At 45.9% G+C, this 24,767-nt stretch overlaps 1 protein-coding gene, 35 non-coding genes and 1 pseudogene across 36 annotated transcripts; 1 reads left to right on the top strand and 36 right to left on the bottom strand.

The window, feature by feature from the left end:
* Nucleotides 1-337: 337 nt before the first annotated feature.
* Nucleotides 338-452, bottom strand: LOC143137268 (U5 spliceosomal RNA). Its single transcript, XR_012989835.1, has one exon. It is a non-coding gene; the product is annotated as a U5 spliceosomal RNA (small nuclear RNA).
* Nucleotides 453-1,019: 567 nt separating this feature from the next.
* On the bottom strand, nt 1,020-1,138 carry LOC143136909 (5S ribosomal RNA). Its single transcript, XR_012989505.1, has one exon. It is a non-coding gene; the product is annotated as a 5S ribosomal RNA (ribosomal RNA).
* Nucleotides 1,139-1,503: 365 nt separating this feature from the next.
* Nucleotides 1,504-1,618, bottom strand: LOC143137330 (U5 spliceosomal RNA). Its single transcript, XR_012989893.1, has one exon. It is a non-coding gene; the product is annotated as a U5 spliceosomal RNA (small nuclear RNA).
* A 567-nt stretch (nt 1,619-2,185) lies between these two features.
* Nucleotides 2,186-2,304, bottom strand: LOC143136908 (5S ribosomal RNA). Its single transcript, XR_012989504.1, has one exon. It is a non-coding gene; the product is annotated as a 5S ribosomal RNA (ribosomal RNA).
* A 365-nt stretch (nt 2,305-2,669) lies between these two features.
* LOC143137335 (U5 spliceosomal RNA) lies at nt 2,670-2,784 on the bottom strand. Its single transcript, XR_012989899.1, has one exon. It is a non-coding gene; the product is annotated as a U5 spliceosomal RNA (small nuclear RNA).
* Nucleotides 2,785-3,351: 567 nt separating this feature from the next.
* Nucleotides 3,352-3,470, bottom strand: LOC143136907 (5S ribosomal RNA). Its single transcript, XR_012989503.1, has one exon. It is a non-coding gene; the product is annotated as a 5S ribosomal RNA (ribosomal RNA).
* Nucleotides 3,471-3,835: 365 nt separating this feature from the next.
* Nucleotides 3,836-3,950, bottom strand: LOC143137316 (U5 spliceosomal RNA). Its single transcript, XR_012989880.1, has one exon. It is a non-coding gene; the product is annotated as a U5 spliceosomal RNA (small nuclear RNA).
* A 567-nt stretch (nt 3,951-4,517) lies between these two features.
* Nucleotides 4,518-4,636, bottom strand: LOC143136906 (5S ribosomal RNA). Its single transcript, XR_012989502.1, has one exon. It is a non-coding gene; the product is annotated as a 5S ribosomal RNA (ribosomal RNA).
* A 365-nt stretch (nt 4,637-5,001) lies between these two features.
* Nucleotides 5,002-5,116, bottom strand: LOC143137257 (U5 spliceosomal RNA). Its single transcript, XR_012989824.1, has one exon. It is a non-coding gene; the product is annotated as a U5 spliceosomal RNA (small nuclear RNA).
* A 567-nt stretch (nt 5,117-5,683) lies between these two features.
* Nucleotides 5,684-5,802, bottom strand: LOC143136905 (5S ribosomal RNA). The gene has a single exon (XR_012989501.1). It is a non-coding gene; the product is annotated as a 5S ribosomal RNA (ribosomal RNA).
* Nucleotides 5,803-6,167: 365 nt separating this feature from the next.
* On the bottom strand, nt 6,168-6,282 carry LOC143137366 (U5 spliceosomal RNA). Its single transcript, XR_012989928.1, has one exon. It is a non-coding gene; the product is annotated as a U5 spliceosomal RNA (small nuclear RNA).
* Nucleotides 6,283-6,849: 567 nt separating this feature from the next.
* Nucleotides 6,850-6,968, bottom strand: LOC143136904 (5S ribosomal RNA). The gene has a single exon (XR_012989500.1). It is a non-coding gene; the product is annotated as a 5S ribosomal RNA (ribosomal RNA).
* Nucleotides 6,969-7,332: 364 nt separating this feature from the next.
* On the bottom strand, nt 7,333-7,444 carry LOC143137279 (U5 spliceosomal RNA). The gene has a single exon (XR_012989844.1). It is a non-coding gene; the product is annotated as a U5 spliceosomal RNA (small nuclear RNA).
* Nucleotides 7,445-8,011: 567 nt separating this feature from the next.
* LOC143136903 (5S ribosomal RNA) lies at nt 8,012-8,130 on the bottom strand. Its single transcript, XR_012989499.1, has one exon. It is a non-coding gene; the product is annotated as a 5S ribosomal RNA (ribosomal RNA).
* A 364-nt stretch (nt 8,131-8,494) lies between these two features.
* On the bottom strand, nt 8,495-8,606 carry LOC143137277 (U5 spliceosomal RNA). Its single transcript, XR_012989843.1, has one exon. It is a non-coding gene; the product is annotated as a U5 spliceosomal RNA (small nuclear RNA).
* Nucleotides 8,607-9,173: 567 nt separating this feature from the next.
* LOC143136968 (5S ribosomal RNA) lies at nt 9,174-9,292 on the bottom strand. Its single transcript, XR_012989561.1, has one exon. It is a non-coding gene; the product is annotated as a 5S ribosomal RNA (ribosomal RNA).
* Nucleotides 9,293-9,657: 365 nt separating this feature from the next.
* LOC143137228 (U5 spliceosomal RNA) lies at nt 9,658-9,772 on the bottom strand. The gene has a single exon (XR_012989797.1). It is a non-coding gene; the product is annotated as a U5 spliceosomal RNA (small nuclear RNA).
* A 567-nt stretch (nt 9,773-10,339) lies between these two features.
* LOC143136901 (5S ribosomal RNA) lies at nt 10,340-10,458 on the bottom strand. Its single transcript, XR_012989497.1, has one exon. It is a non-coding gene; the product is annotated as a 5S ribosomal RNA (ribosomal RNA).
* A 364-nt stretch (nt 10,459-10,822) lies between these two features.
* LOC143137276 (U5 spliceosomal RNA) lies at nt 10,823-10,934 on the bottom strand. The gene has a single exon (XR_012989842.1). It is a non-coding gene; the product is annotated as a U5 spliceosomal RNA (small nuclear RNA).
* Nucleotides 10,935-11,501: 567 nt separating this feature from the next.
* Nucleotides 11,502-11,620, bottom strand: LOC143136900 (5S ribosomal RNA). Its single transcript, XR_012989496.1, has one exon. It is a non-coding gene; the product is annotated as a 5S ribosomal RNA (ribosomal RNA).
* A 365-nt stretch (nt 11,621-11,985) lies between these two features.
* On the bottom strand, nt 11,986-12,100 carry LOC143137266 (U5 spliceosomal RNA). The gene has a single exon (XR_012989833.1). It is a non-coding gene; the product is annotated as a U5 spliceosomal RNA (small nuclear RNA).
* Nucleotides 12,101-12,667: 567 nt separating this feature from the next.
* LOC143136899 (5S ribosomal RNA) lies at nt 12,668-12,786 on the bottom strand. The gene has a single exon (XR_012989495.1). It is a non-coding gene; the product is annotated as a 5S ribosomal RNA (ribosomal RNA).
* Nucleotides 12,787-13,151: 365 nt separating this feature from the next.
* LOC143137329 (U5 spliceosomal RNA) lies at nt 13,152-13,266 on the bottom strand. Its single transcript, XR_012989892.1, has one exon. It is a non-coding gene; the product is annotated as a U5 spliceosomal RNA (small nuclear RNA).
* Nucleotides 13,267-13,833: 567 nt separating this feature from the next.
* On the bottom strand, nt 13,834-13,952 carry LOC143136897 (5S ribosomal RNA). The gene has a single exon (XR_012989494.1). It is a non-coding gene; the product is annotated as a 5S ribosomal RNA (ribosomal RNA).
* A 365-nt stretch (nt 13,953-14,317) lies between these two features.
* On the bottom strand, nt 14,318-14,432 carry LOC143137334 (U5 spliceosomal RNA). The gene has a single exon (XR_012989898.1). It is a non-coding gene; the product is annotated as a U5 spliceosomal RNA (small nuclear RNA).
* Nucleotides 14,433-14,999: 567 nt separating this feature from the next.
* On the bottom strand, nt 15,000-15,118 carry LOC143136896 (5S ribosomal RNA). Its single transcript, XR_012989493.1, has one exon. It is a non-coding gene; the product is annotated as a 5S ribosomal RNA (ribosomal RNA).
* A 365-nt stretch (nt 15,119-15,483) lies between these two features.
* LOC143137227 (U5 spliceosomal RNA) lies at nt 15,484-15,598 on the bottom strand. The gene has a single exon (XR_012989796.1). It is a non-coding gene; the product is annotated as a U5 spliceosomal RNA (small nuclear RNA).
* Nucleotides 15,599-16,165: 567 nt separating this feature from the next.
* On the bottom strand, nt 16,166-16,284 carry LOC143136895 (5S ribosomal RNA). Its single transcript, XR_012989492.1, has one exon. It is a non-coding gene; the product is annotated as a 5S ribosomal RNA (ribosomal RNA).
* Nucleotides 16,285-16,649: 365 nt separating this feature from the next.
* LOC143137226 (U5 spliceosomal RNA) lies at nt 16,650-16,764 on the bottom strand. Its single transcript, XR_012989795.1, has one exon. It is a non-coding gene; the product is annotated as a U5 spliceosomal RNA (small nuclear RNA).
* Nucleotides 16,765-17,331: 567 nt separating this feature from the next.
* Nucleotides 17,332-17,450, bottom strand: LOC143136894 (5S ribosomal RNA). Its single transcript, XR_012989491.1, has one exon. It is a non-coding gene; the product is annotated as a 5S ribosomal RNA (ribosomal RNA).
* A 365-nt stretch (nt 17,451-17,815) lies between these two features.
* On the bottom strand, nt 17,816-17,930 carry LOC143137372 (U5 spliceosomal RNA). The gene has a single exon (XR_012989934.1). It is a non-coding gene; the product is annotated as a U5 spliceosomal RNA (small nuclear RNA).
* A 567-nt stretch (nt 17,931-18,497) lies between these two features.
* LOC143136893 (5S ribosomal RNA) lies at nt 18,498-18,616 on the bottom strand. Its single transcript, XR_012989490.1, has one exon. It is a non-coding gene; the product is annotated as a 5S ribosomal RNA (ribosomal RNA).
* Nucleotides 18,617-18,981: 365 nt separating this feature from the next.
* On the bottom strand, nt 18,982-19,096 carry LOC143137322 (U5 spliceosomal RNA). Its single transcript, XR_012989886.1, has one exon. It is a non-coding gene; the product is annotated as a U5 spliceosomal RNA (small nuclear RNA).
* A 507-nt stretch (nt 19,097-19,603) lies between these two features.
* Nucleotides 19,604-22,300, top strand: LOC143136784 (uncharacterized). The gene is made up of 3 exons (XM_076297460.1): nt 19,604-19,940; nt 21,134-21,521; nt 21,787-22,300. The coding sequence occupies exons 2-3, from the start codon at nt 21,139-21,141 to the stop codon at nt 22,250-22,252; spliced, it is 849 nt and encodes a 282-aa protein (XP_076153575.1). The 5' UTR covers nt 19,604-19,940; nt 21,134-21,138; the 3' UTR covers nt 22,253-22,300.
* Nucleotides 22,301-23,312: 1,012 nt separating this feature from the next.
* LOC143136979 (5S ribosomal RNA) lies at nt 23,313-23,426 on the bottom strand (annotated as a pseudogene).
* Nucleotides 23,427-23,790: 364 nt separating this feature from the next.
* Nucleotides 23,791-23,902, bottom strand: LOC143137380 (U5 spliceosomal RNA). Its single transcript, XR_012989941.1, has one exon. It is a non-coding gene; the product is annotated as a U5 spliceosomal RNA (small nuclear RNA).
* Nucleotides 23,903-24,469: 567 nt separating this feature from the next.
* Nucleotides 24,470-24,588, bottom strand: LOC143136892 (5S ribosomal RNA). Its single transcript, XR_012989489.1, has one exon. It is a non-coding gene; the product is annotated as a 5S ribosomal RNA (ribosomal RNA).
* Between the last annotated feature and the right edge of the window lie 179 nt (nt 24,589-24,767).

The raw sequence follows: 24,767 nt of genomic DNA, 5'->3' as shown, positions 1-24,767 counted from the left end.
AAACCTCCAGCAGCCGGGCATAAGAGCTCCCGGTATGATTTCAGGCTTGAGCCACTTACTCATTCAGAAAAAAAGCTGTATCGCGGAATAAAGACACACATGAGGAGGTTGCTATATTTCAGACGGGCATAGGCTACTTGAAGAGAGAGCTCCAAAAGAGAACGAGGAGCAAACTGATCAGAGTTTCAGAAATCTACCTGTCCAAAGAACGTTCGACCACACGTGAACAACAGGCCGTGCGGCCGAGGTGTAAGCTCCTCCCTATCGTTCGTCGCTATCAGCAGTACACGTCGGCGCACAAGCAAAGGGAGGGCGCTTCTTTTTCACAGATCGAGGGACCTCACCGTAAGGTGGGGCATCAAAAAATTAATATCAACTCATAGTGGTCCTTTCCACGGAAATCTTTAGTAAAAGGCGAAAGATTTATACGATATGAAGAGAACCATGAGTGTTCTGCCAGTCTGGACCATGACTTCAGCTAGCCACCGCCAGCGACACAGGTCACTATCAGAGTTACAGGTAGCCTAAACACCACGCACAGACCTTCAAAGTACTGCTTTACCTTCATGCAAATTTTGAAGTTATCAGCATACGGCCTACTCATTTTCAGAAGTGGCCCATGAAAAGTATTTTTTCCCCCTTTATTTTTTCTTTTCAAAGGCCAGAAAACCCACAAAGCATGCTGGGAAGCTGCCGTACATTGGCTACTAGACGAGAACCTCTTGGGGGTTTCGTTCATTATTATGCTGGTTTTAATGCGGTTCAGAGTCAGACAATGATGTTTCAGTGGAAGGCTTTAAAAGTTCCTATGGATAGAGTAGATCCTCACTATAGCCTGGTGTTCATATGAAATCACAACAATTTGGTCAAACGCAATATATTTGACAGATTAAATGTGTGACTTATTATGAAGTGAGAGCTGAAAAGAAAATGTTGAAGAGAAAATGGATCAGAGTTTGCGAAAGGTGCCTGTTGACTGCTGCGGCCAGCAGGGGCGCTCTAACAGGCAGAGAGAGAAAAGCTTACAGCACCTGGTATTCCCAGGCGGTCTCCCATCCAAGTACTAACCAGGCCCGACGCTGCTTAGCTTCCGAGATCGGACGAGATCGGGCGTGCTCAGCGTGGTATGGCCGTAAGCAAGTGCACACCGACAAAGTTGACCTGATAAACCTCCAGCAGCCGGGCATAAGAGCTCCCGGTATGATTTCAGGCTTGAGCCACTTACTCATTCAGAAAAAAAGCTGTATCGCGGAATAAAGACACACATGAGGAGGTTGCTATATTTCAGACGGGCATAGGCTACTTGAAGAGAGAGCTCCAAAAGAGAACGAGGACCAAACTGATCAGAGTTTCAGAAATCTACCTGTCCAAAGAACGTTCGACCACACGTGAACAACAGGCCGTGCGGCCGAGGTGTAAGCTACTCCCTATCGTTCGTCGCTATCAGCAGTACACGTCGGCGCACAAGCAAAGGGAGGGCGCTTCTTTTTCACAGATCGAGGGACCCCACCGTAAGGTGGGGCATCAAAAAATTCATATCAACTCATAGTGGTCCTTTCCACAGAAATCTTTAGTAAAAGGCGAAAGATTTATACGATATGAAGAGAACCATGAGTGTTCTGCCAGTCTGGACCATGACTTCAGCTAGCCACCGCCAGCGACACAGGTCACTATCAGAGTTACAGGTAGCCTAAACACCACGCACAGACCTTCAAAGTACTGCTTTACCTTCATGCCAATGTTGAAGTTATCAGCATACGGCCTACTCATTTTCAGAAGTGGCCCATGAAAAGTATTTTTTCCCCCTTTATTTTTTCTTTTCAAAGGCCAGAAAACCCACAAAGCATGCTGGGAAGCTGCCGTACATTGGCTACTAGACGAGAACCTCTTGGGGGTTTCGTTCATTATCATGCTGGGTTTAATGCGGTTCAGAGGCAGACAATGATGTTTCAGTAGAAGGCTTTAAAAGTTCCTATGGATAGAGTAGATCCTCACTATAGCCTGGTGTTCATATGAAATCACAACAATTTGGTCAAACGCAATATATTTGACAGATTAAATGTGTGACTTATTATGAAGTGAGAGCTGAAAAGAAAATGTTGAAGAGAAAATGGATCAGAGTTTGCGAAAGGTGCCTGTTGACTGCTGCGGCCAGCAGGGGCGCTCTAACAGGCAGAGAGAGAAAAGCTTACAGCACCTGGTATTCCCAGGCGGTCTCCCATCCAAGTACTAACCAGGCCCGACGCTGCTTAGCTTCCGAGATCGGACGAGATCGGGCGTGCTCAGCGTGGTATGGCCGTAAGCAAGTGCACACCGACAAAGTTGACCTGATAAACCTCCAGCAGCCGGGCATAAGAGCTCCCGGTATGATTTCAGGCTTGAGCCACTTACTCATTCAGAAAAAAAGCTGTATCGCGGAATAAAGACACACATGAGGAGGTTGCTATATTTCAGACGGGCATAGGCTACTTGAAGAGAGAGCTCCAAAAGAGAACGAGGACCAAACTGATCAGAGTTTCAGAAATCTACCTGTCCAAAGAACGTTCGACCACACGTGAACAACAGGCCGTGCGGCCGAGGTGTAAGCTCCTCCCTATCGTTCGTCGCTATCAGCAGTACACGTCGGCGCACAAGCAAAGGGAGGGCGCTTCTTTTTCACAGATCGAGGGACCTCACCGTAAGGTGGGGCATCAAAAAATTCATATCAACTCATAGCGGTCCTTTCCACGGAAATCTTTAGTAAAAGGCGAAAGATTTATACGATATGAAGAGAACCATGAGTGTTCTGCCAGTCTGGACCATGACTTCAGCTAGCCACCGCCAGCGACACAGGTCACTATCAGAGTTACAGGTAGCCTAAACACCACGCACAGACCTTCAAAGTACTGCTTTACCTTCATGCAAATGTTGAAGTTATCAGCATACGCCTACTCATTTTCAGAAGTGGCCCATGAAAAGTATTTTTTCCCCCTTTTTTTTTTTCTTTTCAAAGGCCAGAAAACCCACAAAGCATGCCTGGAAGCTGCCGTACATTGGCTACTAGACGAGAACCTCTTGGGGGTTTCGTTCATTATTATGCTGGGTTTAATGCGGTTCAGTGTCAGACAATGATGTTTCAGTAGAAGGCTTTAAAAGTTCCTATGGATAGAGTAGATCCTCACTATAGCCTGGTGTTCATATGAAATCACAACAATTTGGTCAAACGCAATATATTTGACAGATTAAATGTGTGACTTATTATGAAGTGAGAGCTGAAAAGAAAATGTTGAAGAGAAAATGGATCAGAGTTTGCGAAAGGTGCCTGTTGACTGCTGCGGCCAGCAGGGGCGCTCTAACAGGCAGAGAGAGAAAAGCTTACAGCACCTGGTATTCCCAGGCGGTCTCCCATCCAAGTACTAACCAGGCCCGACGCTGCTTAGCTTCCGAGATCGGACGAGATCGGGCGTGCTCAGCGTGGTATGGCCGTAAGCAAGTGCACACCGACAAAGTTGACCTGATAAACCTCCAGCAGCCGGGCATAAGAGCTCCCGGTATGATTTCAGGCTTGAGCCACTTACTCATTCAGAAAAAAAGCTGTATCGCGGAATAAAGACACACATGAGGAGGTTGCTATATTTCAGACGGGCATAGGCTACTTGAAGAGAGAGCTCCAAAAGAGAACGAGGACCAAACTGATCAGAGTTTCAGAAATCTACCTGTCCAAAGAACGTTCGACCACACGTGAACAACAGGCCGTGCGGCCGAGGTGTAAGCTCCTCCCTATCGTTCGTCGCTATCAGCAGTACACGTCGGCGCACAAGCAAAGGGAGGGCGCTTCTTTTTCACAGATCGAGGGACCTCACCGTAAGGTGGGGCATCAAAAAATTCATATCAACTCATAGTGGTCCTTTCCACGGAAATCTTTAGTAAAAGGCGAAAGATTTATACGATATGAAGAGAACCATGAGTGTTCTGCCAGTCTGGACCATGACTTCAGCTAGCCACCGCCAGCGACACAGGTCACTATCAGAGTTACAGGTAGCCTAAACACCACGCACAGACCTTCAAAGTACTGCTTTACCTTCATGCAAATTTTGAAGTTATCAGCATACGGCCTACTCATTTTCAGAAGTGGCCCATGAAAAGTATTTTTTCCCCCTTTATTTTTTCTTTTCAAAGGCCAGAAAACCCACAAAGCATGCTGGGAAGCTGCCGTACATTGGCTACTAGACGAGAACCTCTTGGGGGTTTCGTTCATTATTATGCTGGGTTTAATGCGGTTCAGAGTCAGACAATGATGTTTCAGTAGAAGGCTTTAAAAGTTCCTATGGATAGAGTAGATCCTCACTATAGCCTGGTGTTCATATGAAATCACAACAATTTGGTCAAACGCAATATATTTGACAGATTAAATGTGTGACTTATTATGAAGTGAGAGCTGAAAAGAAAATGTTGAAGAGAAAATGGATCAGAGTTTGCGAAAGGTGCCTGTTGACCTCTGCGGCCAGCAGGGGCGCTCTAACAGGCAGAGAGAGAAAAGCTTACAGCACCTGGTATTCCCAGGCGGTCTCCCATCCAAGTACTAACCAGGCCCGACGCTGCTTAGCTTCCGAGATCGGACGAGATCGGGCGTGCTCAGCGTGGTATGGCCGTAAGCAAGTGCACACCGACAAAGTTGACCTGATAAACCTCCAGCAGCCGGGCATAAGAGCTCCCGGTATGATTTCAGGCTTGAGCCACTTACTCATTCAGAAAAAAAGCTGTATCGCGGAATAAAGACACACATGAGGAGGTTGCTATATTTCAGACGGGCATAGGCTACTTGAAGAGAGAGCTCCAAAAGAGAACGAGGACCAAACTGATCAGAGTTTCAGAAATCTACCTGTCCAAAGAACGTTCGACCACACGTGAACAACAGGCCGTGCGGCCGAGGTGTAAGCTCCTCCCTATCGTTCGTCGCTATCAGCAGTACACGTCGGCGCACAAGCAAAGGGAGGGCGCTTCTTTTTCACAGATCGAGGGACCCCACCGTGAGGTGGGGCATCAAAAAATTCATATCAACTCATAGTGGTCCTTTCCACGGAAATCTTTAGTAAAAGGCGAAAGATTTATACGATATGAAGAGAACCATGAGTGTTCTGCCAGTCTGGACCATGACTTCAGCTAGCCACCGCCAGCGACACAGGTCACTATCAGAGTTACAGGTAGCCTAAACACCACGCACAGACCTTCAAAGTACTGCTTTACCTTCATGCAAATGTTGAAGTTATCAGCATACGCCTACTCATTTTCAGAAGTGGCCCATGAAAAGTATTTTTTCCCCCTTTTTTTTTTTCTTTTCAAAGGCCAGAAAACCCACAAAGCATGCCTGGAAGCTGCCGTACATTGGCTACTAGACGAGAACCTCTTGGGGGTTTCGTTCATTATTATGCTGGGTTTAATGCGGTTCAGAGTCAGACAATGATGTTTCAGTAGAAGGCTTTAAAAGTTCCTATGGATAGAGTAGATCCTCACTATAGCCTGGTGTTCATATGAAATCACAACAATTTGGTCAAACGCAATATATTTGACAGATTAAATGTGTGACTTATTATGAAGTGAGAGCTGAAAAGAAAATGTTGAAGAGAAAATGGATCAGAGTTTGCGAAAGGTGCCTGTTGACTGCTGCGGCCAGCAGGGGCGCTCTAACAGGCAGAGAGAGAAAAGCTTACAGCACCTGGTATTCCCAGGCGGTCTCCCATCCAAGTACTAACCAGGCCCGACGCTGCTTAGCTTCCGAGATCGGACGAGATCGGGCGTGCTCAGCGTGGTATGGCCGTAAGCAAGTGCACACCGACAAAGTTGACCTGATAAACCTCCAGCAGCCGGGCATAAGAGCTCCCGGTATGATTTCAGGCTTGAGCCACTTACTCATTCAGAAAAAAAGCTGTATCGCGGAATAAAGACACACATGAGGAGGTTGCTATATTTCAGACGGGCATAGGCTACTTGAAGAGAGAGCTCCAAAAGAGAACGAGGAGCAAACTGATCAGAGTTTCAGAAATCTACCTGTCCAAAGAACGTTCGACCACACGTGAATAACAGGCCGTGCGGCCGAGGTGTAAGCTCCTCCCTATCGTTCGTCGCTATCAGCAGTACACGTCGGCGCACAAGCAAAGGGAGGGCGCTTCTTTTTCACAGATCGAGGGACCTCACCGTAAGGTGGGGCATCAAAAAATTCATATCAACTCATAGTGGTCCTTTCCACGGAAATCTTTAGTAAAAGGCGAAAGATTTATACGATATGAAGAGAACCATGAATGTTCTGCCAGTCTGGACCATGACTTCAGCTAGCCACCGCCAGCGACACAGGTCACTATCAGAGTTACAGGTAGCCTAAACACCACGCACAGACCTTCAAAGTACTGCTTTACCTTCATGCAAATGTTGAAGTTATCAGCATACGCCTACTCATTTTCAGAAGTGGCCCATGAAAAGTATTTTTTCCCCCTTTTTTTTTTTCTTTTCAAAGGCCAGAAAACCCACAAAGCATGCCTGGAAGCTGCCGTACATTGGCTACTAGACGAGAACCTCTTGGGGGTTTCGTTCATTATTATGCTGGGTTTAATGCGGTTCAGAGTCAGACAATGATGTTTCAGTAAAAGGCTTTAAAAGTTCCTATGGATAGAGTAGATCCTCACTATAGCCTGGTGTTCATATGAAATCACAACAATTTGGTCAAACGCAATATATTTGACAGATTAAATGTGTGACTTATTATGAAGTGAGAGCTGAAAAGAAAATGTTGAAGAGAAAATGGATCAGAGTTTGCGAAAGGTGCCTGTTGACTGCTGCGGCCAGCAGGGGCGCTCTAACAGGCAGAGAGAGAAAAGCTTACAGCACCTGGTATTCCCAGGCGGTCTCCCATCCAAGTACTAACCAGGCCCGACGCTGCTTAGCTTCCGAGATCGGACGAGATCGGGCGTGCTCAGCGTGGTATGGCCGTAAGCAAGTGCACACCGACAAAGTTGACCTGATAAACCTCCAGCAGCCGGGCATAAGAGCTCCCGGTATGATTTCAGGCTTGAGCCACTTACTCATTCAGAAAAAAAGCTGTATCGCGGAATAAAAACACACATGAGGAGGTTGCTATATTTCAGACGGGCATAGGCTACTTGAAGAGAGAGCTCCAAAAGAGAACGAGGACCAAACTGATCAGAGTTTCAGAAATCTACCTGTCCAAAGAACGTTCGACCACACGTGAACAACAGGCCGTGCGGCCGAGGTGTAAGCTCCTCCCTATCGTTCGTCGCTATCAGCAGTACACGTCGGCGCACAAGCAAAGGGAGGGCGCTTCTTTTTCACAGATCGAGGGACCCCTAAGGTGGGGCATCAAAAAATTCATATCAACTCATAGTGGTCCTTTCCACGGAAATCTTTAGTAAAAGGCGAAAGATTTATACGATATGAAGAGAACCATGAGTGTTCTGCCAGTCTGGACCATGACTTCAGCTAGCCACCGCCAGCGACACAGGTCACTATCAGAGTTACAGGTAGCCTAAACACCACGCACAGACCTTCAAAGTACTGCTTTACCTTCATGCAAATGTTGAAGTTATCAGCATACGGCCTACTCATTTTCAGAAGTGGCCCATGAAATGTATTTTTTCCCCCTTTATTTTTTCTTTTCAAAGGCCAGAAAACCCACAAAGCATGCTGGGAAGCTGCCGTACATTGGCTACTAGACGAGAACCTCTTGGGGGTTTCGTTCATTATTATGCTGGGTTTAATGCGGTTCAGAGTCAGACAATGATGTTTCAGTAAAAGGCTTTAAAAGTTCCTATGGATAGAGTAGATCCTCACTATAGCCTGGTGTTCATATGAAATCACAACAATTTGGTCAAACGCAATATATTTGACAGATTAAATGTGTGACTTATTATGAAGTGAGAGCTGAAAAGAAAATGTTGAAGAGAAAATGGATCAGAGTTTGCGAAAGGTGCCTGTTGACTGCTGCGGCCAGCAGGGGCGCTCTAACAGGCAGAGAGAGAAAAGCTTACAGCACCTGGTATTCCCAGGCGGTCTCCCATCCAAGTACTAACCAGGCCCGACGCTGCTTAGCTTCCGAGATCGGACGAGATCGGGCGTGCTCAGCGTGGTATGGCCGTAAGCAAGTGCACACCGACAAAGTTGACCTGATAAACCTCCAGCAGCCGGGCATAAGAGCTCCCGGTATGATTTCAGGCTTGAGCCACTTACTCATTCAGAAAAAAAGCTGTATCGCGGAATAAAGACACACATGAGGAGGTTGCTATATTTCAGACGGGCATAGGCTACTTGAAGAGAGAGCTCCAAAAGAGAACGAGGACCAAACTGATCAGAGTTTCAGAAATCTACCTGTCCAAAGAACGTTCGACCACACGTGAACAACAGGCCGTGCGGCCGAGGTGTAAGCTCCTCCCTATCGTTCGTCGCTATCAGCAGTACACGTCGGCGCACAAGCAAAGGGAGGGCGCTTCTTTTTCACAGATCGAGGGACCCCTAAGGTGGGGCATCAAAAAATTCATATCAACTCATAGTGGTCCTTTCCACGGAAATCTTTAGTAAAAGGCGAAAGATTTATACGATATGAAGAGAACCATGAGTGTTCTGCCAGTCTGGACCATGACTTCAGCTAGCCACCGCCAGCGACACAGGTCACTATCAGAGTTACAGGTAGCCTAAACACCACGCACAGACCTTCAAAGTACTGCTTTACCTTCATGCAAATGTTGAAGTTATCAGCATACGCCTACTCATTTTCAGAAGTGGCCCATGAAAAGTATTTTTTCCCCCTTTTTTTTTTTCTTTTCAAAGGCCAGAAAACCCACAAAGCATGCCTGGAAGCTGCCGTACATTGGCTACTAGACGAGAACCTCTTGGGGGTTTCGTTCATTATTATGCTGGGTTTAATGCGGTTCAGAGTCAGACAATGATGTTTCAGTAGAAGGCTTTAAAAGTTCCTATGGATAGAGTAGATCCTCACTATAGCCTGGTGTTCATATGAAATCACAACAATTTGGTCAAACGCAATATATTTGACAGATTAAATGTGTGACTTATTATGAAGTGAGAGCTGAAAAGAAAATGTTGAAGAGAAAATGGATCAGAGTTTGCGAAAGGTGCCTGTTGACTGCTGCGGCCAGCAGGGGCGCTCTAACAGGCAGAGAGAGAAAAGCTTACAGCTCCTGGTATTCCCAGGCGGTCTCCCATCCAAGTACTAACCAGGCCCGACGCTGCTTAGCTTCCGAGATCGGACGAGATCGGGCGTGCTCAGCGTGGTATGGCCGTAAGCAAGTGCACACCGACAAAGTTGACCTGATAAACCTCCAGCAGCCGGGCATAAGAGCTCCCGGTATGATTTCAGGCTTGAGCCACTTACTCATTCAGAAAAAAAGCTGTATCGCGGAATAAAGACACACATGAGGAGGTTGCTATATTTCAGACGGGCATAGGCTACTTGAAGAGAGAGCTCCAAAAGAGAACGAGGACCAAACTGATCAGAGTTTCAGAAATCTACCTGTCCAAAGAACGTTCGACCACACGTGAACAACAGGCCGTGCGGCCGAGGGGTAAGCTCCTCCCTATCGTTCGTCGCTATCAGCAGTACACGTCGGCGCACAAGCAAAGGGAGGGCGCTTCTTTTTCACAGATCGAGGGACCCCACCGTAAGGTGGGGCATCAAAAAATTCATATCAACTCATAGTGGTCCTTTCCACGGAAATCTTTAGTAAAAGGCGAAAGATTTATACGATATGAAGAGAACCATGAGTGTTCTGCCAGTCTGGACCATGACTTCAGCTAGCCACCGCCAGCGACACAGGTCACTATCAGAGTTACAGGTAGCCTAAACACCACGCACAGACCTTCAAAGTACTGCTTTACCTTCATGCAAATGTTGAAGTTATCAGCATACGGCCTACTCATTTTCAGAAGTGGCCCATGAAAAGTATTTTTTCCCCCTTTATTTTTTCTTTTCAAAGGCCAGAAAACCCACAAAGCATGCTGGGAAGCTGCCGTACATTGGCTACTAGACGAGAACCTCTTGGGGGTTTCGTTCATTATTATGCTGGGTTTAATGCGGTTCAGAGTCAGACAATGATGTTTCAGTAAAAGGCTTTAAAAGTTCCTATGGATAGAGTAGATCCTCACTATAGCCTGGTGTTCATATGAAATCACAACAATTTGGTCAAACGCAATATATTTGACAGATTAAATGTGTGACTTATTATGAAGTGAGAGCTGAAAAGAAAATGTTGAAGAGAAAATGGATCAGAGTTTGCGAAAGGTGCCTGTTGACTGCTGCGGCCAGCAGGGGCGCTCTAACAGGCAGAGAGAGAAAAGCTTACAGCACCTGGTATTCCCAGGCGGTCTCCCATCCAAGTACTAACCAGGCCCGACGCTGCTTAGCTTCCGAGATCGGACGAGATCGGGCGTGCTCAGCGTGGTATGGCCGTAAGCAAGTGCACACCGACAAAGTTGACCTGATAAACCTCCAGCAGCCGGGCATAAGAGCTCCCGGTATGATTTCAGGCTTGAGCCACTTACTCATTCAGAAAAAAAGCTGTATCGCGGAATAAAGACACACATGAGGAGGTTGCTATATTTCAGACGGGCATAGGCTACTTGAAGAGAGAGCTCCAAAAGAGAACGAGGACCAAACTGATCAGAGTTTCAGAAATCTACCTGTCCAAAGAACGTTCGACCACACGTGAACAACAGGCCGTGCGGCCGAGGTGTAAGCTCCTCCCTATCGTTCGTCGCTATCAGCAGTACACGTCGGCGCACAAGCAAAGGGAGGGCGCTTCTTTTTCACAGATCGAGGGACCCCTAAGGTGGGGCATCAAAAAATTCATATCAACTCATAGTGGTCCTTTCCACGGAAATCTTTAGTAAAAGGCGAAAGATTTATACGATATGAAGAGAACCATGAGTGTTCTGCCAGTCTGGACCATGACTTCAGCTAGCCACCGCCAGCGACACAGGTCACTATCAGAGTTACAGGTAGCCTAAACACCACGCACAGACCTTCAAAGTACTGCTTTACCTTCATGCAAATGTTGAAGTTATCAGCATACGCCTACTCATTTTCAGAAGTGGCCCATGAAAAGTATTTTTTCCCCCTTTTTTTTTTTCTTTTCAAAGGCCAGAAAACCCACAAAGCATGCCTGGAAGCTGCCGTACATTGGCTACTAGACGAGAACCTCTTGGGGGTTTCGTTCATTATTATGCTGGGTTTAATGCGGTTCAGAGTCAGACAATGATGTTTCAGTAGAAGGCTTTAAAAGTTCCTATGGATAGAGTAGATCCTCACTATAGCCTGGTGTTCATATGAAATCACAACAATTTGGTCAAACGCAATATATTTGACAGATTAAATGTGTGACTTATTATGAAGTGAGAGCTGAAAAGAAAATGTTGAAGAGAAAATGGATCAGAGTTTGCGAAAGGTGCCTGTTGACTGCTGCGGCCAGCAGGGGCGCTCTAACAGGCAGAGAGAGAAAAGCTTACAGCACCTGGTATTCCCAGGCGGTCTCCCATCCAAGTACTAACCAGGCCCGACGCTGCTTAGCTTCCGAGATCGGACGAGATCGGGCGTGCTCAGCGTGGTATGGCCGTAAGCAAGTGCACACCGACAAAGTTGACCTGATAAACCTCCAGCAGCCGGGCATAAGAGCTCCCGGTATGATTTCAGGCTTGAGCCACTTACTCATTCAGAAAAAAAGCTGTATCGCGGAATAAAGACACACATGAGGAGGTTGCTATATTTCAGACGGGCATAGGCTACTTGAAGAGAGAGCTCCAAAAGAGAACGAGGAGCAAACTGATCAGAGTTTCAGAAATCTACCTGTCCAAAGAACGTTCGACCACACGTGAACAACAGGCCGTGCGGCCGAGGTGTAAGCTCCTCCCTATCGTTCGTCGCTATCAGCAGTACACGTCGGCGCACAAGCAAAGGGAGGGCGCTTCTTTTTCACAGATCGAGGGACCTCACCGTAAGGTGGGGCATCAAAAAATTAATATCAACTCATAGTGGTCCTTTCCACGGAAATCTTTAGTAAAAGGCGAAAGATTTATACGATATGAAGAGAACCATGAGTGTTCTGCCAGTCTGGACCATGACTTCAGCTAGCCACCGCCAGCGACACAGGTCACTATCAGAGTTACAGGTAGCCTAAACACCACGCACAGACCTTCAAAGTACTGCTTTACCTTCATGCAAATTTTGAAGTTATCAGCATACGGCCTACTCATTTTCAGAAGTGGCCCATGAAAAGTATTTTTTCCCCCTTTATTTTTTCTTTTCAAAGGCCAGAAAACCCACAAAGCATGCTGGGAAGCTGCCGTACATTGGCTACTAGACGAGAACCTCTTGGGGGTTTCGTTCATTATTATGCTGGTTTTAATGCGGTTCAGAGTCAGACAATGATGTTTCAGTGGAAGGCTTTAAAAGTTCCTATGGATAGAGTAGATCCTCACTATAGCCTGGTGTTCATATGAAATCACAACAATTTGGTCAAACGCAATATATTTGACAGATTAAATGTGTGACTTATTATGAAGTGAGAGCTGAAAAGAAAATGTTGAAGAGAAAATGGATCAGAGTTTGCGAAAGGTGCCTGTTGACTGCTGCGGCCAGCAGGGGCGCTCTAACAGGCAGAGAGAGAAAAGCTTACAGCACCTGGTATTCCCAGGCGGTCTCCCATCCAAGTACTAACCAGGCCCGACGCTGCTTAGCTTCCGAGATCGGACGAGATCGGGCGTGCTCAGCGTGGTATGGCCGTAAGCAAGTGCACACCGACAAAGTTGACCTGATAAACCTCCAGCAGCCGGGCATAAGAGCTCCCGGTATGATTTCAGGCTTGAGCCACTTACTCATTCAGAAAAAAAGCTGTATCGCGGAATAAAGACACACATGAGGAGGTTGCTATATTTCAGACGGGCATAGGCTACTTGAAGAGAGAGCTCCAAAAGAGAACGAGGACCAAACTGATCAGAGTTTCAGAAATCTACCTGTCCAAAGAACGTTCGACCACACGTGAACAACAGGCCGTGCGGCCGAGGTGTAAGCTACTCCCTATCGTTCGTCGCTATCAGCAGTACACGTCGGCGCACAAGCAAAGGGAGGGCGCTTCTTTTTCACAGATCGAGGGACCCCACCGTAAGGTGGGGCATCAAAAAATTCATATCAACTCATAGTGGTCCTTTCCACAGAAATCTTTAGTAAAAGGCGAAAGATTTATACGATATGAAGAGAACCATGAGTGTTCTGCCAGTCTGGACCATGACTTCAGCTAGCCACCGCCAGCGACACAGGTCACTATCAGAGTTACAGGTAGCCTAAACACCACGCACAGACCTTCAAAGTACTGCTTTACCTTCATGCCAATGTTGAAGTTATCAGCATACGGCCTACTCATTTTCAGAAGTGGCCCATGAAAAGTATTTTTTCCCCCTTTATTTTTTCTTTTCAAAGGCCAGAAAACCCACAAAGCATGCTGGGAAGCTGCCGTACATTGGCTACTAGACGAGAACCTCTTGGGGGTTTCGTTCATTATCATGCTGGGTTTAATGCGGTTCAGAGGCAGACAATGATGTTTCAGTAGAAGGCTTTAAAAGTTCCTATGGATAGAGTAGATCCTCACTATAGCCTGGTGTTCATATGAAATCACAACAATTTGGTCAAACGCAATATATTTGACAGATTAAATGTGTGACTTATTATGAAGTGAGAGCTGAAAAGAAAATGTTGAAGAGAAAATGGATCAGAGTTTGCGAAAGGTGCCTGTTGACTGCTGCGGCCAGCAGGGGCGCTCTAACAGGCAGAGAGAGAAAAGCTTACAGCACCTGGTATTCCCAGGCGGTCTCCCATCCAAGTACTAACCAGGCCCGACGCTGCTTAGCTTCCGAGATCGGACGAGATCGGGCGTGCTCAGCGTGGTATGGCCGTAAGCAAGTGCACACCGACAAAGTTGACCTGATAAACCTCCAGCAGCCGGGCATAAGAGCTCCCGGTATGATTTCAGGCTTGAGCCACTTACTCATTCAGAAAAAAAGCTGTATCGCGGAATAAAGACACACATGAGGAGGTTGCTATATTTCAGACGGGCATAGGCTACTTGAAGAGAGAGCTCCAAAAGAGAACGAGGACCAAACTGATCAGAGTTTCAGAAATCTACCTGTCCAAAGAACGTTCGACCACACGTGAACAACAGGCCGTGCGGCCGAGGTGTAAGCTCCTCCCTATCGTTCGTCGCTATCAGCAGTACATGTCGGCGCACAAGCAAAGGGAGGGCGCTTCTTTTTCACAGATCGAGGGACCTCACCGTAAGGTGGGGCATCAAAAAATTCATATCAACTCATAGTGGTCCTTTCCACGGAAATCTTTAGTAAAAGGCGAAAGATTTATACGATATGAAGAGAACCAGGAGTGTTCTGCCAGTCTGGACCATGACTTCAGCTAGCCACCGCCAGCGACACAGGTCACTATCAGAGTTACAGGTAGCCTAAACACCACGCACAGACCTTCAAAGTACTGCTTTACCTTCATGCAAATGTTGAAGTTATCAGCATACGCCTACTCATTTTCAGAAGTGGCCCATGAAAAGTATTTTTTCCCCCTTTTTTTTTTTCTTTTCAAAGGCCAGAAAACCCACAAAGCATGCCTGGAAGCTGCCGTACATTGGCTACTAGACGAGAACCTCTTGGGGGTTTCGTTCATTATTATGCTGGGTTTAATGCGGTTCAGAGTCAGACAATGATGTTTCAGTAGAAGGCTTTAAAAGTTCCTATGGATAGAGTAGATCCTCACTATAGCCTGGTGTTCATATGAAATCACAACAATTTGGTCAAACGCAATATATTTGACAGATTAAATGTGTGACTTATTATGAAGTGAGAGCTGAAAAGAAAATGTTGAAGAGAAAATGGATCAGAGTTTGCGAAAGGTGCCTGTTGACTGCTGCGGCCAGCAGGGGCGCTCTAACAGGCAGAGAGAGAAAAGCTTACAGCACCTGGTATTCCCAGGCGGTCTCCCATCCAAGTACTAACCAGGCCCGACGCTGCTTAGCTTCCGAGATCGGACGAGATCGGGCGTGCTCAGCGTGGTATGGCCGTAAGCAAGTGCACACCGACAAAGTTGACCTGATAAACCTCCAGCAGCCGGGCATAAGAGCTCCCGGTATGATTTCAGACTTGAGCCACTTACTCATTCAGAAAAAAAGCTGTATCGCGGAATAAAGACACACATGAGGAGGTTGCTATATTTCAGACGGGCATAGGCTACTTGAAGAGAGAGCTCCAAAAGAGAACGAGGACCAAACTGATCAGAGTTTCAGAAATCTACCCGTCCAAAGAACGTTCGACCACACGTGAACAACAGGCCGTGCGGCCGAGGTGTAAGCTCCTCCCTATCGTTCGTCGCTATCAGCAGTACACGTCGGCGCACAAGCAAAGGGAGGGCGCTTCTTTTTCACAGATCTTGGAACCCCACCGTAAGGTGGGGCATCAAAAAATTCATATCAACTCATAGTGGTCCTTTCCACGGAAATCTTTAGTAAAAGGCGAAAGATTTATACGATATGAAGAGAACCATGAGTGTTCTGCCAGTCTGGACCATGACTTCAGCTAGCCACCGCCAGCGACACAGGTCACTATCAGAGTTACAGGTAGCCTAAACACCACGCACAGACCTTCAAAGTACTGCTTTACCTTCATGCAAATTTTGAAGTTATCAGCATACGGCCTACTCATTTTCAGAAGTGGCCCATGAAAAGTATTTTTTCCCCCTTTATTTTTTCTTTTCAAAGGCCAGAAAACCCACAAAGCATGCTGGGAAGCTGCCGTACATTGGCTACTAGACGAGAACCTCTTGGGGGTTTCGTTCATTATTATGCTGGGTTTAATGCGGTTCAGAGGCAGACAATGATGTTTCAGTAGAAGGCTTTAAAAGTTCCTATGGATAGAGTAGATCCTCACTATAGCCTGGTGTTCATATGAAATCACAACAATTTGGTCAAACGCAATATATTTGGCAGATTAAATGTGTGACTTATTATGAAGTGAGAGCTGAAAAGAAAATGTTGAAGAGAAAATGGATCAGAGTTTGCGAAAGGTGCCTGTTGACTGCTGCGGCCAGCAGGGGCGCTCTAACAGGCAGAGAGAGAAAAGCTTACAGCACCTGGTATTCCCAGGCGGTCTCCCATCCAAGTACTAACCAGGCCCGACGCTGCTTAGCTTCCGAGATCGGACGAGATCGGGCGTGCTCAGCGTGGTATGGCCGTAAGCAAGTGCACACCGACAAAGTTGACCTGATAAACCTCCAGCAGCCGGGCATAAGAGCTCCCGGTATGATTTCAGGCTTGAGCCACTTACTCATTCAGAAAAAAAGCTGTATCGCGGAATAAAGACACACATGAGGAGGTTGCTATATTTCAGACGGGCATAGGCTACTTGAAGAGAGAGCTCCAAAAGAGAACGAGGACCAAACTGATCAGAGTTTCAGAAATCTACCCGTCCAAAGAACGTTCGACCACACGTGAACAACAGGCCGTGCGGCCGAGGTGTAAGCTCCTCCCTATCGTTCGTCGCTATCAGCAGTACACGTCGGCGCACAAGCAAAGGGAGGGCGCTTCTTTTTCACAGATCTTTGAACCCCACCGTAAGGTGGGGCATCAAAAAATTCATATCAACTCATAGTGGTCCTTTCCACGGAAATCTTTAGTAAAAGGCGAAAGATTTATACGATATGAAGAGAACCATGAGTGTTCTGCCAGTCTGGACCATGACTTCAGCTAGCCACCGCCAGCGACACAGGTCACTATCAGAGTTACAGGTAGCCTAAACACCACGCACAGACCTTCAAAGTACTGCTTTACCTTCATGCAAATTTTGAAGTTATCAGCATACGGCCTACTCATTTTCAGAAGTGGCCCATGAAAAGTATTTTTTCCCCCTTTATTTTTTCTTTTCAAAGGCCAGAAAACCCACAAAGCATGCTGGGAAGCTGCCGTACATTGGCTACTAGACGAGAACCTCTTGGGGGTTTCGTTCATTATTATGCTGGGTTTAATGCGGTTCAGAGGCAGACAATGATGTTTCAGTAGAAGGCTTTAAAAGTTCCTATGGATAGAGTAGATCCTCACTATAGCCTGGTGTTCATATGAAATCACAACAATTTGGTCAAACGCAATATATTTGGCAGATTAAATGTGTGACTTATTATGAAGTGAGAGCTGAAAAGAAAATGTTGAAGAGAAAATGGATCAGAGTTTGCGAAAGGTGCCTGTTGACTGCTGCGGCCAGCAGGGGCGCTCTAACAGGCAGAGAGAGAAAAGCTTACAGCACCTGGTATTCCCAGGCGGTCTCCCATCCAAGTACTAACCAGGCCCGACGCTGCTTAGCTTCCGAGATCGGACGAGATCGGGCGTGCTCAGCGTGGTATGGCCGTAAGCAAGTGCACACCGACAAAGTTGACCTGATAAACCTCCAGCAGCCGGGCATAAGAGCTCCCGGTATGATTTCAGGCTTGAGCCACTTACTCATTCAGAAAAAAAGCTGTATCGCGGAATAAAGACACACATGAGGAGGTTGCTATATTTCAGACGGGCATAGGCTACTTGAAGAGAGAGCTCCAAAAGAGAACGAGGACCAAACTGATCAGAGTTTCAGAAATCTACCTGTCCAAAGAACGTTCGACCACACGTGAACAACAGGCCGTGCGGCCGAGGTGTAAGCTCCTCCCTATCGTTCGTCGCTATCAGCAGTACATGTCGGCGCACAAGCAAAGGGAGGGCGCTTCTTTTTCACAGATCGAGGGACCTCACCGTAAGGTGGGGCATCAAAAAATTAATATCAACTCATAGTGGTCCTTTCCACAGAAATCTTTAGTAAAAGGCGAAAGATTTATACGATATGAAGAGAACCATGAGTGTTCTGCCAGTCTGGACCATGACTTCAGCTAGCCACCGCCAGCGACACAGGTCACTATCAGAGTTACAGGTAGCCTAAACACCACGCACAGACCTTCAAAGTACTGCTTTACCTTCATGCAAATGTTGAAGTTATCAGCATACGGCCTACTCATTTTCAGAAGTGGCCCATGAAAAGTATTTTTTCCCCCTTTATTTTTTCTTTTCAAAGGCCAGAAAACCCACAAAGCATGCTGGGAAGCTGCCGTACATTGGCTACTAGACGAGAACCTCTTGGGGGTTTCGTTCATTATTATGCTGGGTTTAATGCGGTTCAGAGTCAGACAATGATGTTTCAGTAAAAGGCTTTAAAAGTTCCTATGGATAGAGTAGATCCTCACTATAGCCTGGTGTTCATATGAAATCACAACAATTTGGTCAAACGCAATATATTTGACAGATTAAATGTGTGACTTATTATGAAGTGAGAGCTGAAAAGAAAATGTTGAAGAGAAAATGGATCAGAGTTTGCGAAAGGTGCCTGTTGACTGCTGCGGCCAGCAGGGGCGCTCTAACAGGCAGAGAGAGAAAAGCTTACAGCACCTGGTATTCCCAGGCGGTCTCCCATCCAAGTACTAACCAGGCCCGACGCTGCTTAGCTTCCGAGATCGGACGAGATCGGGCGTGCTCAGCGTGGTATGGCCGTAAGCAAGTGCACACCGACAAAGTTGACCTGATAAACCTCCAGCAGCCGGGCATAAGAGCTCCCGGTATGATTTCAGGCTTGAGCCACTTACTCATTCAGAAAAAAAGCTGTATCGCGGAATAAAGACACACATGAGGAGGTTGCTATATTTCAGACGGGCATAGGCTACTTGAAGAGAGAGCTCCAAAAGAGAACGAGGACCAAACTGATCAGAGTTTCAGAAATCTACCTGTCCAAAGAACGTTCGACCACACGTGAACAACAGGCCGTGCGGCCGAGGTGTAAGCTCCTCCCTATCGTTCGTCGCTATCAGCAGTACACGTCGGCGCACAAGCAAAGGGAGGGCGCTTCTTTTTCACAGATCGAGGGACCTCACCGTAAGGTGGGGCATCAAAAAATTCATATCAACTCATAGTGGTCCTTTCCACGGAAATCTTTAGTAAAAGGCAAAAGATTTATACGATATGAAGAGAACCATGAGTGTTCTGCCAGTCTGGACCATGACTTCAGCTAGCCACCGCCAGCGACACAGGTCACTATCAGAGTTACAGGTAGCCTAAACACCACGCACAGACCTTCAAAGTACTGCTTTACCTTCATGCAAATTTTGAAGTTATCAGCATACGGCCTACTCATTTTCAGAAGTGGCCCATGAAAAGTATTTTTTCCCCCTTTATTTTTTCTTTTCAAAGGCCAGAAAACCCACAAAGCATGCTGGGAAGCTGCCGTACATTGGCTACTAGACGAGAACCTCTTGGGGGTTTCGTTCATTATTATGCTGGGTTTAATGCGGTTCAGAGTCAGACAATGATGTTTCAGTGGAAGGCTTTAAAAGTTCCTATGGATAGAGTAGATCCTCACTATAGCCTGGTGTTCATATGAAATCACAACAATTTGGTCAAACGCAATATATTTGACAGATTAAATGTGTGACTTATTATGAAGTGAGAGCTGAAAAGAAAATGTTGAAGAGAAAATGGATCAGAGTTTGCGAAAGGTGCCTGTTGACTGCTGCGGCCAGCAGGGGCGCTCTAACAGGCAGAGAGAGAAAAGCTTACAGCACCTGGTGTTCCCAGGCGAATTCTCTCCCAAGTCCCTAAAGCCTGCTCAACGGACCAATGGTTGAGCCCTGTTGTGCAAAGTTGAGGAACGACAAGCCAATCATTGAGCCCTGTTGAGGAGAGCTGAGCAGCGATCAGCCAATCAGAGACCTCTGTTGTGGAATCGTCATTCGAGACTGAGCTGTGTTAGAAAAATTCTGGCGGCCATCTTTTGTTAATGCAGTCGGCCGTTTGACAGATTTGACAGACTAATATTTTTATTTTCAGGTAAGTTTGGTGTAATTATTTGATAAGTAATGACTGAAACTCTATGTATTTTTGGATAATTTGCCTGAATTTGCCTGAGGTTTGACATGATAATCTAGTTAGCGCCGTACTGACACTCATTTTCAGACACCAATTGGCTAGTAGCTAACTAGGCTAGCACCGCTTGTTTACATTAAAATAGCTAGGTTCGATCTCTCTCATATGCGTTGAAAATCCGATCAGACTATTGCTTTTACATGTTGGGACCTTGAAGAATGTATTACTACTGTGTGGATTCGAAATGTAAAGCTGAAATATGCTTTAGATTTGTTAGAATATCGACCGTGATTAGCATGCTAGCTAAATGCATTGAAATGAATGATTGAGCTAGCTTCTACCAATCGCCAGTGTAATGATCTGACGGTCTCTGGAAATACTTTTAAATCGTGATCGGACACTCTAGCTCACTTCTTAAGACCATGGATATGGTGTTACAACAGTTTGGAGTTGAAATTCGACGTGTAAGTATGCTTTAGAAGTGTAAACATGCCAACTGCGATTGGCATGAATGCATTGAAAATGAATGAAGTACCAATCGCCACTGTAATGACCTGACGATCTCTGTAAATACATTAAAAACGTGATCGAACACTCTAGCCCACCTCTTAAGACTATGGAGATGGTGTTACAACAATGTGGAGTTGCAATTCGATGTGTAAATATGCTTTAGAAGTGTAAACATGTCAACCGCGATTTGCATGCTAACAACAAAGTGATGAATGAATGGGCTGTTTTTGCTTACTACTTTTACGAGGGCTGCAGGGTCTCTAAAATGTATTTAAGCCCTCATCTGATCATCTGGCTAGCATGTTTAGACTTTGTATATGTTGTTACTACAGTGTGGAGTCGAAATTCGAGGTCTAAATATGCTTTGGATGTGTAAACACAACACCTGATTTTTAAGCTGTGTTAATGAGTACACCACTATCAAACTAATATGTGCAGTGATAGGCTTTTATTACATCTCACGGGATGTGTGTGTAAATACTGTCATCCAGTTTAAATAAATAACATGGCTCTCTTGCTTTGACCTTATTTATATGATGACTACTAACTGCAAATGAGCCATGTTTAAACGTTTTGTTACAGTCACTTGTTGGAAAGTTAAATGAACAGTCATCACTGATCCCTATTACCTGTGTTTACATTACCAGAAAGAATGGAGAGCCATAAGATGCTGCAGCACCATCCCACCTGCAGCAAATTCCACTCGTCTCCCAGCAAGCTGACCTCATCCATCAAAGGCCAGTACAAGAGGATTGCCGACAGAGTGAGGGACGACCCGGTCGTGGGCAGCCTCGCCATCCCGCTGCCCAACATAAACGTCAAGTCCATCAGCAACTTTTTCAGGAGGGAGGAGAAGATGGCCAACTTCAGGGCAACGGTCAGGCCAAGAGTGAAGACTCATCGGAATGTTCTGTCAGGCCAACCAATGCCTGATGCCCCTGCTCTGCCGTCGTCACTGCCACCACCAGATAGACCTCAGGTGCAGTACCAGGAGCCTCACCATGTCGCTGGCAAAAGGCGTGGGGAAAAGCGGAGGTAAGCTCTTCGCTCACTTTATCCATTTATTTTTTTGTGTAGAGTAAAATGTTAATGCACACCCATACTTATAAGGTTCTCACCACTAAAGAGTCTCATTTATTATAAAAGATTTTATCAGATTTGTATTGCTATTAAGTTTTTTATATATATCTTTTCCCAATGAGCACACAGCACACTGGGAGCTGTACTGTATGACACTGTATTATTGTATATGATACTCACAGTATTGTGCTTGTGTGTTTTTTTTCTTTTATATTTACAGGTTGGACTTTGAAGACCCACAGCCAGACTGTCAACCAGGGCCTTCAAACCGCTGTATCCAGCCCAAGCCTGCCACTGCATCCTACGTGCCATCTGCCGTGGCAAAAGCACCTGTCCTCCTGGTGCTGCCAACCCAACCACAGGCTCCATCAGTGAGGTTGCTGCCATCTGCCAACCCAGTCTTCCTCCCTGTCCTCCCACCCTGTCCTCCCGCAGTGAAACCTGTTATGCCCAACAAGTCCAATAAGCCATGTGGGGCTTGCAAGGTGCCGCAGTGTGGGGGGCAGCGGAAGAAATACACCCCTTCCAAAGACAAGGTGGCTGGAAGCAGCCAGAAAATCTTCACCTTTTGTCCCTCCACCAATATGTCCACCACACCTGGCTTCGAAGGTGTAACATACACCAGCTATGAACACTTTAAAACTGTGGGGGATGGGGAACTGGAGAAGAGGAGAACCACCCTCTAAACCTGTTGTGGGTTGCAATGACTGTCACACACACTGACACACACACACACACACACACACACATACTGACAGACACATACACGCTGACACACACACACACACTAACACACACACACACACACACACACACACACTGAGACACACACACACAATGATGTAAATAATGTGAAATTGTTTAAAAACGTTTTAAATGTTTATAATGTATATTTATTTAACTTATTTGTGTGTTGTTTTTTACATACATGTTTTAGTGTAATTCATGTGTTTCATACAAAATGTTCATTCATGTTTCATTCATACATATCTGTTACTACCTGAAATTACCTTTTGCATCAAGCATTTGGGATTCGTCATGTCATGTTTGATTTCACGTTTCATTCCTGTGGTGTCAATAAAATATTTTCATTGCATTTGAAAATGGCTCTGCTTGTTACCTGGTGTTAACATAATAATTCCATTTTTAAGTGTTTCATACTCGCTGTATATAAAAGGGTAATTTTTCATTCATGTGTTGCGATAGCTTAATCAAAGAATACTTACCAGTTATAAACTGCTTTACATACTAAAAAAATCCACTTGGATAACTTTTATAACATGTACCTATGTTGGAGTGCAATGCTTACCTTAAATTAAAACTTTACCTGAAATTAAGGGTCCAAAAAGATAAATAAGAATACTTACCTGTATTATACTTCCCTGAAACTAACTGGAGTGCAATGCTTACCTGAAATTAAAAGTTTACCTGAAATCAAGGGTCCAAAAAGATGAATAAGAATACTTACCCGTATTATACTTCCCTGAAACTAACTGCATTTCAGCAAAGGGGTTTGCACCTTTAAACTACAATTATTCACTCAAGCAGTTTAAGGGATTATACATCTTTCACAGAGATTTCAATCTATGAGTTTCAAATAGCTGAACTGGGGCTCGAACCTGTGACATCTTATGAATGGGAAACAAGTGCTTTACCCACTCGTCCACCGCATCTTGCAGTACCAGGATCGTCCAGCAGGTGGCCCAGGATCGTGCTCATCCCAGGATCGAGGATAGGGACTTGGGGGGGTCATGGCCCGTTCCCAGGCGGTCTCCCATCCAAGTACTAACCAGGCCCGACGCTGCTTAGCTTCCGAGATCGGACGAGATCGGGCGTGCTCAGCGTGGTATGGCCGTAAGCAAGTGCACACCGACAAAGTTGACCTGATAAACCTCCAGCAGCCGGGCATAAGAGCTCCCGGTATGATTTCAGGCTTGAGCCACTTACTCATTCAGAAAAAAAGCTGTATCGCGGAATAAAGACACACATGAGGAGGTTGCTATATTTCAGACGGGCATAGGCTACTTGAAGAGAGAGCTCCAAAAGAGAACGAGGACCAAACTGATCAGAGTTTCAGAAATCTACCTGTCCAAAGAACGTTCGACCACACGTGAACAACAGGCCGTGCGGCCGAGGTGTAAGCTCCTCCCTATCGTTCGTCGCTATCAGCAGTACACGTCGGCGCACAAGCAAAGGGAGGGCGCTTCTTTTTCACAGATCGAGGGACTCCTAAGGTGGGGCATCAAAAAATTCATATCAACTCATAGTGGTCCTTTCCACGGAAATCTTTAGTAAAAGGCGAAAGATTTATACGATATGAAGAGAACCATGAGTGTTCTGCCAGTCTGGACCATGACTTCAGCTAGCCACCGCCAGCGACACAGGTCACTATCAGAGTTACAGGTAGCCTAAACACCACGCACAGACCTTCAAAGTACTGCTTTACCTTCATGCAAATGTTGAAGTTATCAGCATACGCCTACTCATTTTCAGAAGTGGCCCATGAAAAGTATTTTTTCCCCCTTTTTTTTTTTCTTTTCAAAGGCCAGAAAACCCACAAAGCATGCCTGGAAGCTGCCGTACATTGGCTACTAGACGAGAACCTCTTGGGGGTTTCGTTCATTATTATGCTGGGTTTAATGCGGTTCAGAGTCAGACAATGATGTTTCAGTAGAAGGCTTTAAAAGTTCCTATGGATAGAGTAGATCCTCACTATAGCCTGGTGTTCATATGAAATCACAACAATTTGGTCAAACGCAATATATTTGACAGATTAAATGTGTGACTTATTATGAAGTGAGAGCTGAAAAGAAAATGTTGAAGAGAAAATGGATCAGAGTTTGCGAAAGGTGCCTGTTGACTGCTGCGGCCAGCAGGGGCGCTCTAACAGGCAGAGAGAGAAAAGCTTACAGCACCTGGTATTCCCAGGCGGTCTCCCATCCAAGTACTAACCAGGCCCGACGCTGCTTAGCTTCCGAGATCGGACGAGATCGGGCGTGCTCAGCGTGGTATGGCCGTAAGCAAGTGCACACCGACAAAGTTGACCTGATAAACCTCCAGCAGCCGGGCATAAGAGCTCCCGGTATGATTTCAGGCTTGAGCCACTTACTCATTCAGAAAAAAAGCTGTATCGCGGAATAAAGACACACATGAGGAGGTTGCTATATTTCAGACGGGCATAGGCTACTTGAAGAGAGAGCT

The sequence above is a fragment of the Alosa pseudoharengus genome, unplaced genomic scaffold (assembly GCF_046254945.1).
Source record: "Alosa pseudoharengus isolate Yale_2024_CS ecotype anadromous, Long Island Sound unplaced genomic scaffold, YU_APseudo_1.1 YU_APseudo_1.1_scf_20, whole genome shotgun sequence".
NCBI lineage: Eukaryota > Metazoa > Chordata > Actinopteri > Clupeiformes > Clupeidae > Alosa > Alosa pseudoharengus.
This window is presented reverse-complemented; position numbering and strand designations above follow the sequence as displayed.

Excerpts from the sequence above, each read along its gene's own strand:
- LOC143136784 (XM_076297460.1), top strand. The coding sequence starts at position 21,139 with ATGGAGAGCCATAAGATGCTGCAGCACCATCCCACCTGCAGCAAATTC. Across the intron at positions 21,522-21,786 it reads AGGCGTGGGGAAAAGCGGAG|GTTGGACTTTGAAGACCCAC; the intron begins GTAAGCTCTTCG and ends TTATATTTACAG.